This window comes from Hipposideros armiger, unplaced genomic scaffold, assembly GCF_001890085.2.
Source record: "Hipposideros armiger isolate ML-2016 unplaced genomic scaffold, ASM189008v1 scaffold_582, whole genome shotgun sequence".
In the NCBI taxonomy this organism is placed as follows: domain Eukaryota; kingdom Metazoa; phylum Chordata; class Mammalia; order Chiroptera; family Hipposideridae; genus Hipposideros; species Hipposideros armiger.
This window is the reverse complement of record NW_017731932.1, coordinates 665,452-677,914: the sequence shown is the minus strand read 5'-3', so window position 1 is coordinate 677,914 and position 12,463 is coordinate 665,452. Positions and strand designations below refer to the sequence as shown.

Here is a 12,463-nt window from a genome sequence, read left to right as displayed (position 1 = left end):
CTACACAAGAAAGACCCCAAATGCCTTCAGCCGCTATAGCCCACGTTCTCCCAAAGAAATTACTTGGATCACCCACCTGGGGACAAAATGGAGAAAGGACTAACCTGCAGGAGCTCCCTAAGGGCAGGGACTGTGTCTTCCTCCCCTCTGCACCCCAGGGCCTAGCTCATTAGGGGCCCCTTTCTTTTGGGCTCCTGGGACAAAAGAAACCTCCCAGGTCAGAGCCCCAGAAGCTAATTATCTCAAGGACCAGAGGAAAACATTTCCAAGATACTCCTCCAGGCCATAACCACTGGCTACAAAGAGCAGCTCCAGGAGGACCAACGGACAGGCCCTCTGGGCGCTGGATGGGAGAACAGAGCGCAGGTCCCCAGCACCCTCCCGTTCGGGAGGCCGCACCTCCACAGGCTTCTTGCGGCTCTTGCGATCTTTGGCCATCTTGGCCTTTTTAAGCTGTTTCCGTTTCTTCTCATCCCGGTCACTGTCACCCTCATTACTGGAGGAGCTGGCAGAGGCGTTGCTGTCAAACCTGCCAAGGAGAGTGGGGCTCAGACTCACTCATGGACAGGGGACGGCACCCCTTGGTCTCAGAACAGGAAAGGAGTCCAAAGACACCCGCCCAGAAAGGGGAGCGGGAGGAGGACCACAGGGCAGCCTCCACCATCCCCAGCTCTGCCTTCCCTTCGCTGAGGTGGCTTCCACCAGGCCCTCTCCAGACCCAGCCACAGCAATGGGTTATTTGGTGAATCAAAGAAAAGCAAACAGGCTTCATCTGCTCTCCTTCGTCACGGCCTAACCCAAGTCCTCCTCCATCGCCATGATCCCGGGAACAGGGGGACAGAAACCGTCTCATCAACATGCCCAGGCCCACCTCACCGCTGCCTCTGAGTTCCTCATCTTATGCTACCCTGTAGCCTTTCTAATCAAGAGACAGTTACTATAAAAAGTGAAAAAACCAACTCCAGTCTAAGCCGTGCGTCCTCACATAGTCACAGTCCTATCGGACACACACAGAACTCCTCAGAAAACAGAGCTGCCCAGACTGCATGGTGCTCAACAGTTTTCAAGGCCCTTTCATTAAGCCTTTACTCGGACTCACTATGAATAAGCACGTGGCACGCGGAAGTAGTGGACCCCTTAGATTTTTTTTCCCCCTGCCCAGCACTCATTCTGAATTCTTCTGGATTCAGAGTCCCAATTTCTGTTGGGCGCCACCACACCCCCATTCAGGAGGGGCCCACCAACCGCACCGCGGCCCCTCAGAGCATATCCTAACTCAGACTTGGGGAAGGTCATGTAACCACGCTGCTTACTGCTGCTCTGGTGCAGGGGCTCTCCTGGGTGTTAAACGAGTAGGATTAAGCCTGCCCAGAGCTTCTGAGGGTCATCGGGCACCGCATGGGGCAAACCTACCTGAAAATAAGAAAATCAGAAGAACCAGAAAGATTCCCCACAGCTGCTGGGCGCCTGGTCCAGGTGCCTGAAGCCAATCACATCCCTGGCCTCCAGTAACATGAGCCTACAAAACCCCCTTTTATGCTACAGTCCGTTCGAGTCATATTTCTGACACTGGCAATCAAGAGTCTTGATCAACACAGCACGCGGCCACTACTGTGATTTTACAGTTGAAAACGCTAAGGTCCAACGGCTGACCCAAGGACTCCAGCAGGTAAGAGGGGCAGTGGCTCTCCTCCCATCTCTCCCCACTATACTTCTCTTCTCTGGCTTCGCAACGTGCCTTGCACTTACAAAGCCCTTGACGATTTGATTTTCGAAGCATTTCCCTCTATCACCTCACTGGAGGTCACTTTTCCACCCTGGGTCAGTAGTCATGCTGGGACACCAGGAATGTCCAGAAAGCTCTGGTCCTCTAAGCTCAGAGGCCACCACCTCACCCCATGAGGTGGACCTAAAACTCACTCCTCTGCCAAGTCTTCCTCCTCTTCACCTGGGTTGAATGACTCATCTGAAAAAGAACATAGGAGGCATCAGCTTTGCGCCATGGAACCCCTGCCCCCTTACCCAGACACCCAGCTCTGGCCCCAGAGAAGCCTGGCCGCCCCCGTCACCCTGGCACTGCCACGGCGAGCCCACCGGTTTCTTCTCCTGAGTCATCGCTGCTGTCGTTGGCGTTCTCTTCCCGGATCTTGCCCTCTTCCTTCATCCGCTCCAAGTAGGCATCGTGCTGATCTTCATCCGAGTCGGCATACTCGTCGTAGCTTGGGTTCATGCCCTGGCCGCCAGGGGAGAGACGACAGTGAGGGCCAGCCGGCCCTGGTGCCAGAACCCCTGCACACTCGGAAGCACTGCCCCAAGCCTGTGAGTTAACATCAGAGCGGCGGCTCCCAGAAGACCCGGGGCCGGATTGTCCACACACAGCCAACGTGCAGGGCCTTCGCCCGAGGACTTCCTGCCAACTGGGTTAGTCCAAGCCCCTCCCTCTCCCAGCCCCACTGGGGGCTTCTCAGGGGCTGCAGCGACTGGTCTAAGGTCATGCTGAGGAAACCTGCACCAGGAGGGGGGAAGGGTCACACGCACCTCTTTTTTCTATAAGGGTAAGAAGAGAAGAGAGAATGAAAAAGAAGCCGGAAAAACTCCCTGCCCCTTTCCCCACTACAGAAGGAACGCGAGAGGCTCGTCCTTGCCACACGCAGGTACCTCTTTCAATCCCCGGTTTTTGATGTTGAGTTTTTTTGCGTTGACAAAATCAAACAGCTTCCCATACTCCTCCCTGTGGGGGGAGACGCACCGTGTTACCAGGCAGGCAAGGCCAACAACAGGAGGACTGACTACGTCTTGTTCTGACACCCATGGGCTGGGACAGACTGTGGGGCCTGGAGCTGTTGACCACATTGTCCAACCCAGCCTCGGAGAACAGCAGTCAAGAGTCAGACACTCGTCTTGAGAGAGGGACCTGCACGGCTCTCACGAGTTCTGGGAAAGAAAAGGGGGGGGAGGGGGGGGTCCTCGTGACCACACATGCACAGGGTAAGGGGGCGATAGCCGGGAAGAGACTTCTCATCTTTTTACTGGTTTGTATTTCGTATACTTCACAGGGTTATAAGGATTAAGTGTGAAGATGTTTGTAAAACGTTGAGCTCACAGTGAGTACTCGATAAACATTAGTGGCTGTGTTCTCGGGCACCAAGCTGATTCCAGGAAGAGAGAGAGATAGCATTTCCTTCGTGGGGGCAGTGGAGGAGGAGAAGGGCTAGCACTGAACACACAGCTTTTGAACTACGGAAAACAGTTTTAAGGATAGAAAGCAAGCTGCGGAGAGGTTTCCAAAGGCTGAGCACTCCAAGGAGAAGACCCAAATCCGAGGGAAGCAAAAGAAAAATTCTGCTCAAATTCAAAGGCTTGAAGTCAGGGACAAGTCACAGGCCTGGAGAGGGCCCCAGGCTGGGCCAGGCCTCCTGGGTCAGAACCAGGATGCCCAGGAAGTGACCAGCAGAGGCTCTCGGCTCTCACCTCTCAATGCTGCTGAAGGTATACTGAGTGCCCTGCTTGGTCTCAATTTCAAAGTCAAAGGAACGTGTGGTGGTGGTGCCACGGGCAAAGTTGACGAAGGAGATCTCGTCGAAGCGGATGTGCACAGGTGGCTTGTGGACATAGATGAAGCCCCGCTCCAGCGGGTACAGCAGTCCCGAGCTCGCCTTGTAGGAGCAGGTGATGCACTGGGCCCCGGAGTGCCTGGTGGAGGGCACAAAAGGCCCAGTCAGTGCCTACCGCAGCAGCAGGTAGCACAGAGCCAAAGGGCACATCTCTCGGGAGCAACACACGTGTGCTCAGGGCCCTCAACTGAGGGGACCTCACCGAGCTACTCTAATGGAGGCAACTGACACCATCGAGACACGACCCAACCAGGTCTCTGAGGGGCTGCGCTCCCGCCCAGGACGGTTTTACCAAGGCGACTCGGCACAGCCCTCCCCCACAGGCCAGGACCCCGCGCCTGCACGCACCCTTGGAAGTTGCCTGGGACTGTGATCTTGCGGTTCACCAGCGCCTTCATGACCCGGCTGACCATCTCGTAGAGGGATCCCGACATGTTCTTGGTGAGCCGCCCCTCAAAGCGCTTCTCCACCTCTTCCCTACAGACAAAGATGCGGTCACGAGTGTGGCTAGAGCACGCCTGTCTCCTGCCTGGACATGGCAAGGTGAGTCCAGAAAGACACTCACTCATTCATGTTGAGAGTCAAGGAGATGTCCTCATCCTTGGAGAAGAGGAGGATCAGGAAGTGGTAACGGGTCTGGCCCTGCTTGATGGGCGGATCCAGGCTGATCTGGTAAGGAAGAGCCGACGAGGCTGAGCACCAGTCAGTGCTTCAGAAGAAACTGCTGATTAACTGAACCCCAGTGAGATCTAGCTACCAAAGATTCGGGCAGAAACCAGGACAAGCCACCCCCGGTGGTCTCTGCTCACCACAAAGAACATCTGGCGCTGGTCCTTGTGGGGCAACAAGAAGAGGCGCAGCACCGTGGTGTAGGGTATCTTGTAGTCGAAGGTCTTGCCGTGCAGATGCAGGAAGGTGGGGTAGATCCGAATGTCGTATCGGCCGCGGGGAGTCAGACACTGCAGCTCCCGGAAGATACAGATAGCGTCTCCAGTGGCCTGGATCACATCCGCCTTAGACAGCACGTTCTGGGCAAAGGCCTGCAGAAGCACACACTGTCATCCAGTAGCAGGGATCCTACTCCTGGGCCAGCTAGGGCCCACTCAACGCCATCTGCTCCCAAGGCGACCAGGGGACACCTCACCTCAACGGGGTCCACGCCATCCTCCTGGGTGGGAGGCACGTAGAAGCGCACCTCCATGAGAGAGACCTCTGCGTCATCGTTCTGGTGGAACTCCAGTGTCACCTCATTTTTGCCTGTGGTGCACTGGGACACGTTGCTGAGAGGTATCTCAAAGACCGGCTGGTCCCCAATGTCAAAGGAAAGCAGCTGCCCTGTAGGCAAAGGGCTCTCAGCCACCAGCTCCCCCCTCGAGTCTGCAGAAGCCACATTCCCACCAGAGCACAGGGCACTGGGGCTTCTTTGCTCAAACTGTACCCCCAAGACCAGGCACAGTGCCTGAAACACTGCTGGTCCTCAATAAATACATGATGAATTACAGACTGACAGAAAGTCAGAGACAGTGACAGAAAGAAAACTAACACAAGTTAAAGGCTGAAACCCTTCATCCTATCTTGTCCCCAAACCTCAATCCTTGCCCAGGACTCACCACCGAACTTCACCGTTCCCCAGTTCCAGCCCTTCACACATAGGTCCTTCTCCATTAGCTCAAGGCGATAGTGAGTTTTGAAGAAATCAGAAAGTTTCTCAAACTCCTGCAGGTGGAGTGGAGAGAGCAGTCCCAGTAAACCCCAGTGATTTTAACACAAACTTGAGCATTCGGGATTATCTATGCGTGAGATATGGCCCTAATATACCTTGTATCAGAAATCCACATTGACTTAAAAGCTCAACTATAAAATTGTTTAAAAGGATGTTGAAAGAGGTTGTTTCTGGGGACTGAATCTCAGGCTGGGGGGAGAGTGAAATAAGGAACTGACAGTTCCTCACAATGCTATCTGACTTTGTACAGGTATTGCTTTAATGAAAGTGGAAATTAAAATGAAGTAATGTCTTTAACTCAAGCAGCTCACAATGGAAAAACAAAACCCAAACTAAAGCATCAAGCTAAGACTCTGAACCTAAAAAAGGCAACAAGCAGAAACCACAAAAAATCAAAATGGTGGCAAATCTTCTGGCGTCAAGGCACGAAGACACCCCCGAGACTCTGACACCCAAAACTGGACACTGATTGCTTAATGGCCTCAATGGCTCTGCTCTGCGGAGACCAAACTAGCAATTATATCATTATCAGAGGAAGGAGCCCCAACTCTCTCTAGATGAAAATTAAACAAGATGACGCCATAAAAGGGGGGTTTGTGGCAACAAAGCTATCTTACCGATTCTCGGAAGCCATCGTACTTGTAGACGTGGCCGTTCTTTGTAAGCAGTTTAAGTCCATGGCCCAGAGCCACACGGCGCCAGGTGCCTTCTGTCAACTCCCCTGCCTGGATGTTGTCCACTTTGCCCGTCTTGCTGTTCTTGAAGATAATGCCCTGACGGCTCAACCTCAGCCGGCCATCATTCTGTGGGAAAAATCGGCCCAAATGCACAGGGACGGTAGACAGTGAATACTGGGTACTGTCCCACCCAGCGCCCATTCTCGGCTGGCCAGCTATCAGTGCAGGAACAGCAGCTCACGTGGTGAGGGCCAGTAAGGGGGGACAAGTAGCCAGAAAGTCTGGATTCTAATCCTGGTTCTGGCATCCAGAACGCTTGCAGGTCCTCAGGTTGGGGATGCAGGATGGGGCAGCAGGTCCGGTCCCTTCAAACTCTGAGATCCCGTTAACTCTTGTACTCTCTCACTCCCGCCTCTTGTTAGAGAAACACTAGGTACGCATTAAACTCTGACTCCTTTTCCAAAGTAGCAACATCAGCAAACTTGTTGACTGACAAAAAGTCTACTCCCTTCCCTTCTCCACCTGTGCTAAAAGCCCAAGCCCTTCTTACCATGGAGCCTTTCACCTCCTGATAGATATCATTGAACTCCAGTGTTTCTGCCATGCTGTCCTGCCCCTTTTGGCCTCAGCTGGGAGCGAGGCCCCAACTCCTGGATGGGCGTGCAGATACTCAGCAGGTTGGGAATCTGAATTCAAGAGGAAGACAGATGAGCATGAAAGAACACTTCACTCTGCCCACAGATGCAGCCAGGTAGCAACCGTGGCTGTGCCTGGGATACCTCAGGATCTCCTCTGCCTGGGAGCCTACAAGGCGGGCTCTGCAGAGAGGCCGGGCCCAGCCCAGGCTCAAGAACCGGGCCTGGAGCAGCGCTTACATCCCAACCAGACACAGGCTCTGGGCGCTCCCCCTGGCGCCATGGCAACGAGCAGCGGTATCCCAGGGCCTGCCAGAACCCTACACCTCACCCGTGCTCCAAACCAGCTCAGAATGCAGGGCTTCCCTCCCAGAGCTCCCACCGCGCCGCAGCCCCAGGCCCACGTTTCCCCCTCCCCCTAAAATGGATTCGCCCGCTACCCGCCGATTCGAACGCGGAACAGCCCATCTCGAGCGTCCCGCGGGGAAGCGAGACCCGCGCCCTCCTGGGGCACAGGGGCGATGACCACCCACCTCTCAAACAGCAGCCTTGCGGCGGCCCGGGTGCGGGCGGTGGGCACGCTGGGGGATGCGGGGGAAGGGGGGTAGGGACACAGGGGATAGGGGTACACTGGGGAAGCTTTTCCCGCGTGCGCGGCCCAGCGTCCCGCCACCGGAAGCTGTACCCGGATCATAGAGAGGATGAGGTGGCTAGAGAGGTGTGAGTTCGGCCCAACTACGCGTCGGTCACATAGAGCGGCGGCGCCTCTGGAGGACCTGAGGGCAGCCTCCGGGAGGAAGTCCCACCGGCATGGACTCAGAGGAGAAACCTGGGTGTGCACCGGGCTCTTTAAACATTACAGACACTTCTTCAGTGGAGGACTAGGTTCTCAAGATAAATTGTGTAGTTTTCTTTTATCAGACTGTGAATGGAAAAGGGGCCACATATTAACCTAACAAGCTTGGGAGACTGAAAAGAACCACATAAGATGGCGTGGGCATAAAAAAATTTCATAACTGAGCGGGCCGTGGCGGGAAGTCACATCTTTAGCAAAGTTAATCTGTGCCTTTTCAGTGGGCCTGTCTGTTGTCTTTTTGCACCTAAGATAACATCTTTGGAATGTCAGCTATCTTTTTTCTGGACCAGAGCTGGAAACTGCAAAATTCCTTATTATTATGCTTATCCCCTGATTAACATCTCTGTGTGCTGTAAAAAGCGAACTGTTAAAAAATAAAATAAATAAAAAACTGTTAACTACCCTGCACCCACCTATGTGAAAGAAGTACCTGTCTCCAATTTACTTTTATCCAATCCTAGAGATTACCCCCCCCCCTTTTGCTTTCTCCCGCTCCCTTAATCTACCACCAATGGATTTCGTGGAACCTTCCTCCTTTGATTCCATATATAAAATAAGCTGCAAACTGCCATTTTGCGGAGCATTTTCTCCATCCGTTGAGATTTTTGCTTCCTGGCAATTGTCATCAGTTTCACTCAAATAAACTCTTGTAAGTTTTTTCTTAGGCTGGATGTTTTTCATCGATAAGACTTTCCACAGATGCCTGTGTATGTGTGTTGGATCAATGTGAGTCCCACTCTCTTCTGCACAATAGTGGTTTCTGTGGAGTAGGAGTTGATGAGACAAGAAGAAAAATACGTAAAGAGTTGAGAGAAATGAACCTGCCCGCTGGCCGCGAAAAGAATGCTTGTGTTGGTGTCATTGTGACTGTCTTGTGCTCCCCTGTCAGTCACATGAGATTGGATCGTTTTGGAAATGAGTTCACTGTCTGCACCCGAAACAAGTCACATCTCTAACTGCAATGTATGGGTTTCCTGGAAGAGGCTGGTGAATGGCAGTATCAAGTTCAAGTGCTGGTGTCAGAGCCAGAACTGATTTGAAACCACATCAGCCTGGGATTGCCGAAGCCATGCCCACCTCACATAGTCCTAGGATGCATCTTGCAAAATCAAAGGAGGCCAGACCTGGGAGACATGTTTGGGTTCGTCTACTCCAATTTCCTTTTGCAGGTCCAAAGAGGAGCTGACCAGGGTCTCAGGAGTTGGCAACAAAGCTGGAGATTAAAACCCAAATCTCCTTGCCCCTATCTAGTTCCCTTCTATCATAAATACAGCAACTTTACATTAAGAACAATTGATAATATGTATCCTGTATGAAAACATTAGGACAGAAAACTTAAACTCAAGATGTCTCTGAAAATCTGACTTAAACCAGTTACACCAGCTTGCTAACTGAATCCTGGTAGAAGAGACAGCAGGAATGCGCTGTTGCTCCCTGAACTCACGGCTTTAACCTCTGGGTAACGGCTATTGCAGCACTATCTCTAGCAATATAAATTCAACTGGATTCAAAAAATATGTATTGAGCACCAACAGAGTTCTAAGATTTGAGGAAATTAGTGAACAAGACGGAAACAGCACCAGCCTTCCAGGAGCTTATAATCTAACAAATGATTCAGATAAGCAACTTGACTGTAAAACAAAAACACAACATAAATAAATAAACAAACAAATAAATAAAAATACCTCCAATGTGATAACGTTAAAGATAGAGCTTCAGCCACTGTCCATTTGAGTTAGAAATATGAACTGTGACTCTTGACTCACCCCCTCCCAAGAGACCAAGAGTAATGTTTGAGACCACCTCCCCCGGCCCCATGCTGTTGGAGGGAACTTGGGAAGGGAGGGGTTGGCTGCAGACTTGAGTTGCTTTAGGAAGGCAGGAATGAAAGGGGTACTCAGACCAGGCAGGCTATTAGGTGGCTGGGGGATGGGGCATTGTGAGGGGCTTGAAGGAGAGCATAAAGCAGCTGGTGAGCTGTGATGAAGATGCAGCATAAGAGAACGGAACAGAAACGGTAGACAGAGTGCAGATAAAACATGAGTCCCAGAGGGCCCTAGCCAGCTGGATTGCAGGCAATCAGGAGCCTGGGATTGGAGACCCCACCCCTACCATGACATCACAGGGGAGTAGGGAGGAGACGAACAAAAAGGGGTCCCCCGCCCTGGCCTTGGACACTTGGCAGCCCAGAGTGTCAAGAGCAGAGAGAGCCTGGGCACCAGGCTAGGGTTGCCTAACTTAAAGGAACAGGCTTCCCATTCCCCAAGTCCCTCTAAGCCGCCCCTTCCAGGCATTGATCCCTGACCCCCTGTCTGAGGACTTCTCCCTCCCAAGACTGCCATTGGGTCCTCTCTGAGTGGCCCCTGAACACCCTTTCAGCATGAACTGCATGTCAGATTTCTTTACCTACGAGACCACCAAGTCGGTGGTTGTGAAGAGCTGGACCATTGGAATCATCAACCGAGCAGTTCAGCTTCTGATCATCTCCTACTTTGTGGGGTGAGTCTGTGGCCCTTCAGGTCCCAGGAGGGGAGGGCTGCCCGGTGTCCTGGCCCCCTCTCCCCTCAGTGTTCCTGTCCAGATTCCTAAGCTCCTCTTCCCTCAGGGGAAAGTCTCTTTTGTGGAGCCGTTTCCCTAGGACTGGCCTCTTTGGGTCCTGAGATGGGTTCTTTTTCCCAGTAAATCCTCCGGAGTGGGAGGGTGGTCTCTAGGCACACAGCGCGAGGGGGGTCCTTGCCTCGGCACTACCCTCCACCAGGAGAGGTCCCAGGTGACCGTCTCCCCTTTCCCTCTTCTCACCCCCCACAACCAGAGAACAGGCAGACCCCCAAACACACACCTTCCCAATCATCTCAGTCAACTCTTTGGGGTCTCAAAAAGACAAGGGATTCTAGGAATGGGGACAGGAAAGCACTGAAATGAGGGAGCCAGTGACAGGTTGATTGCGGGGTGTAAGGAGGGCCAGCTGGAGAAGGGAAGGAGAGAACTGGATGTGCTTTAGAATGAGGGACCCCCTCCTGGCATGGAGAGATGGGGAGAGAATGTGGAAAGGGGAGAAGCTGGCTTTTGGAGGGTGGGACAAAGCAGGAAGACCTGCCCCTTGGGAGGGAGGGAGAAACATGGGCACTAATAACACTCAAGGGGAAGAGAGCTGTTGAAGAGAAAAGTGACTTTTCTGCACATGGCATAGGGTCCCTCCCCAAGAAGCCAGAAACACCCCCCTTTGTGAGAAAGCATAAATTCCTTACTTCTACCTGACTTTGTACCTATAACCCAGCTGGGAGATGCCTAAGAGTCAACGAGGTCTGAACACCCCTGGTGGTCCCCACCCCTTAGAGGCACCCCCTCCCCCCACTCACACCCATGCACAAAGGGCCATGGGATACATAATGGCGGGGAAAAACACGCGGGTTCTGCCCTTCTCATGGTCCTTTGCACACACTAGTGGGCACCAGGAAATACAGGCCCAAACCTCAAGGGTTTTCTTTCCTGGTGTGCAGGTCTTCAGTCTCACGCTGTTCCTTGAGACAATGGGTCTGTGTGTGAGAGACAGCAAGCCACTGACCGCTGTCATGAGTTAATTCAAGCAAGTCAAAGGAGACATCCTGTGCTCCGGCGGGTGGGAGTTGCGTGTCAGGGGGCCTCCTTGCCTAAAGCTCGCTGTAGTGTGTGAGGGCGTGCGTGGAAACGTGGCTAGGCATGAATTAAGGGATGTTTGCTCCGCGGGCTTGGTGAGAGCCAATAACCTTCCATTATGCGTGTGTTGTAGACAAGGCTGTATATCTTGTGCTCCTGGTGGGGACATTACAGAAGGAACCCAAGTGTTGGGGTAGGATTAAATGGCCTTCAAGTTCTCTTCCAACTTTGAGGTTTTGTGAGATACGATGTTTGCAAAACGTTTCCTGTCCTCACCTCTGGAGCCTGGCTCAGAGTTGGTTCTTAAAGGCTCCATGCTCATGGGCATGTGTGATGCTATGATTGTTTATGCGTAGCCACCAGACGGTATGTTGGTCCAGGTGAGTGCATATGCTGCCTCAGCACATTCCCAGCCTGGCCCGACTCCATTGGGCCCAGGCAGGAGACTGATGGAGGGTGGGTTAGAGACAGCGGGCTCCTGGACCAGCCTGCTCAGCACCCCCACTGCATCAAGATCCAGTCTGATGCTCTGATCCTCGGCGCTGGAGCCTGGCCTGCTGGAGGAAGCCCGAGAGGCTCTTTGGCATCTTGATATTCAACCCCATCCATCTCCCAGCCTGACAGCTCCCCATGGAGCAGCTCCTTCCAGTTACATCCGTGCGCTCCCACAGCCCAGCCCCCTGGTGTGAGCTCCATCTCTGTGCACATGAGCCCATACACCATTAGGACTTCCTGAGCCCATTGTTATTAATTTAGCAAAAACATATTGAGTGTCTCTTCATGCCAGACATCGTGCGCTGAGGATAGAACGGTGCACAACAGCAGACAGGGTCCTCAGCCTCGTGGAGCTTCTAATGCAAGACGCGGACATCGTTCAAGCCATTTCTGCAAGCAAACGTCAAATCTCAACGGTGGCTCAGGGTTCGAAGCAGAGGCACACTGTGCTAGGCGAGCTGCTAGTATGGAGGTGTTTGACCTGGTTGGGGAACTGAGGGAAGGTTTTCTGCAGGCGTGGCATTCAAGGCGGAATCTGAAGAGCGAGTAGAAGCAACCCAGGTGAAAAAAGGGTAGGAAGAGGGTTCAGGGCAGAGTAACCCAGCTCTGCAAAAGGCAAGGGCCTGGCTAACGGGGAGAAGAAAAGCAGCTCTTCATGGCTGGAGCAGACGGAGCAAGGGAGATGGCCGTGTAAGACAGGGGCAGGATCCCAGACGGAGGCCAGACCTCAGACACCTCAGATCTTTCCTTTCTACAGAAGAGGAATGGATGGGAAGCTACTGAAGGGTTTGAGAGAGAGAGAGAGAGAGAGAGAGAGAGAGAGAGAG

The 12,463-nt window shown here is 53.0% G+C and overlaps 2 protein-coding genes across 4 annotated transcripts in view; one reads left to right on the top strand and one right to left on the bottom strand.

Annotated features, from left to right (window-relative positions):
- Positions 1-28: 28 nt before the first annotated feature.
- Positions 29-7,332, bottom strand: SSRP1 (structure specific recognition protein 1). 3 transcript variants are annotated; one of them, XM_019624275.1, is made up of 14 exons: positions 7,183-7,332; positions 6,565-6,700; positions 5,955-6,140; positions 5,225-5,330; positions 4,759-4,949; positions 4,424-4,654; positions 4,180-4,283; positions 3,963-4,091; positions 3,472-3,693; positions 2,659-2,731; positions 2,539-2,547; positions 2,095-2,233; positions 1,921-1,966; positions 29-529 (listed from the first exon to the last, which is right to left on the bottom strand). In XM_019624275.1, exons 2-14 carry the CDS (start codon positions 6,616-6,618, stop codon positions 238-240), a joined length of 1,782 nt encoding a protein of 593 aa, XP_019479820.1. In that variant the 5' UTR covers positions 6,619-6,700; positions 7,183-7,332; the 3' UTR covers positions 29-237. The 3 variants fall into 3 exon arrangements, with proteins under 3 accessions (XP_019479820.1, XP_019479822.1, XP_019479823.1); XM_019624277.1 differs by lacking the exon at positions 7,183-7,332 and adding an exon at positions 6,981-7,003; XM_019624278.1 differs by lacking the exon at positions 2,539-2,547 and having other exon boundaries at positions 32-529.
- A 2,533-nt stretch (positions 7,333-9,865) lies between these two features.
- Positions 9,866-12,463, top strand: part of P2RX3 (purinergic receptor P2X 3) — a 42,513-nt gene continuing 39,915 nt past the window's right edge. The window contains exon 1 of the mRNA XM_019624217.1: positions 9,866-10,004. Within this exon, the coding sequence (XP_019479762.1) occupies positions 9,886-10,004 (119 nt within the window). The 5' untranslated portion in view covers positions 9,866-9,885. The remainder of the gene's footprint in view (positions 10,005-12,463) is intronic.

Bases quoted from the DNA above. Each gene is read 5' to 3' on its own strand.
- SSRP1 (XM_019624275.1), bottom strand. From the start codon at position 6,618: ATGGCAGAAACACTGGAGTTCAATGATATCTATCAGGAGGTGAAAGGC. The intron at 4,655-4,758 runs GTGAGGTGTCCC...GTGCTTCTGCAG, and splicing joins ATGGCGTGGACCCCGTTGAG to GCCTTTGCCCAGAACGTGCT. The intron at 4,092-4,179 runs GTGAGTGTCTTT...CTTTGTCTGTAG, and splicing joins TTGACTCTCAACATGAATGA to GGAAGAGGTGGAGAAGCGCT.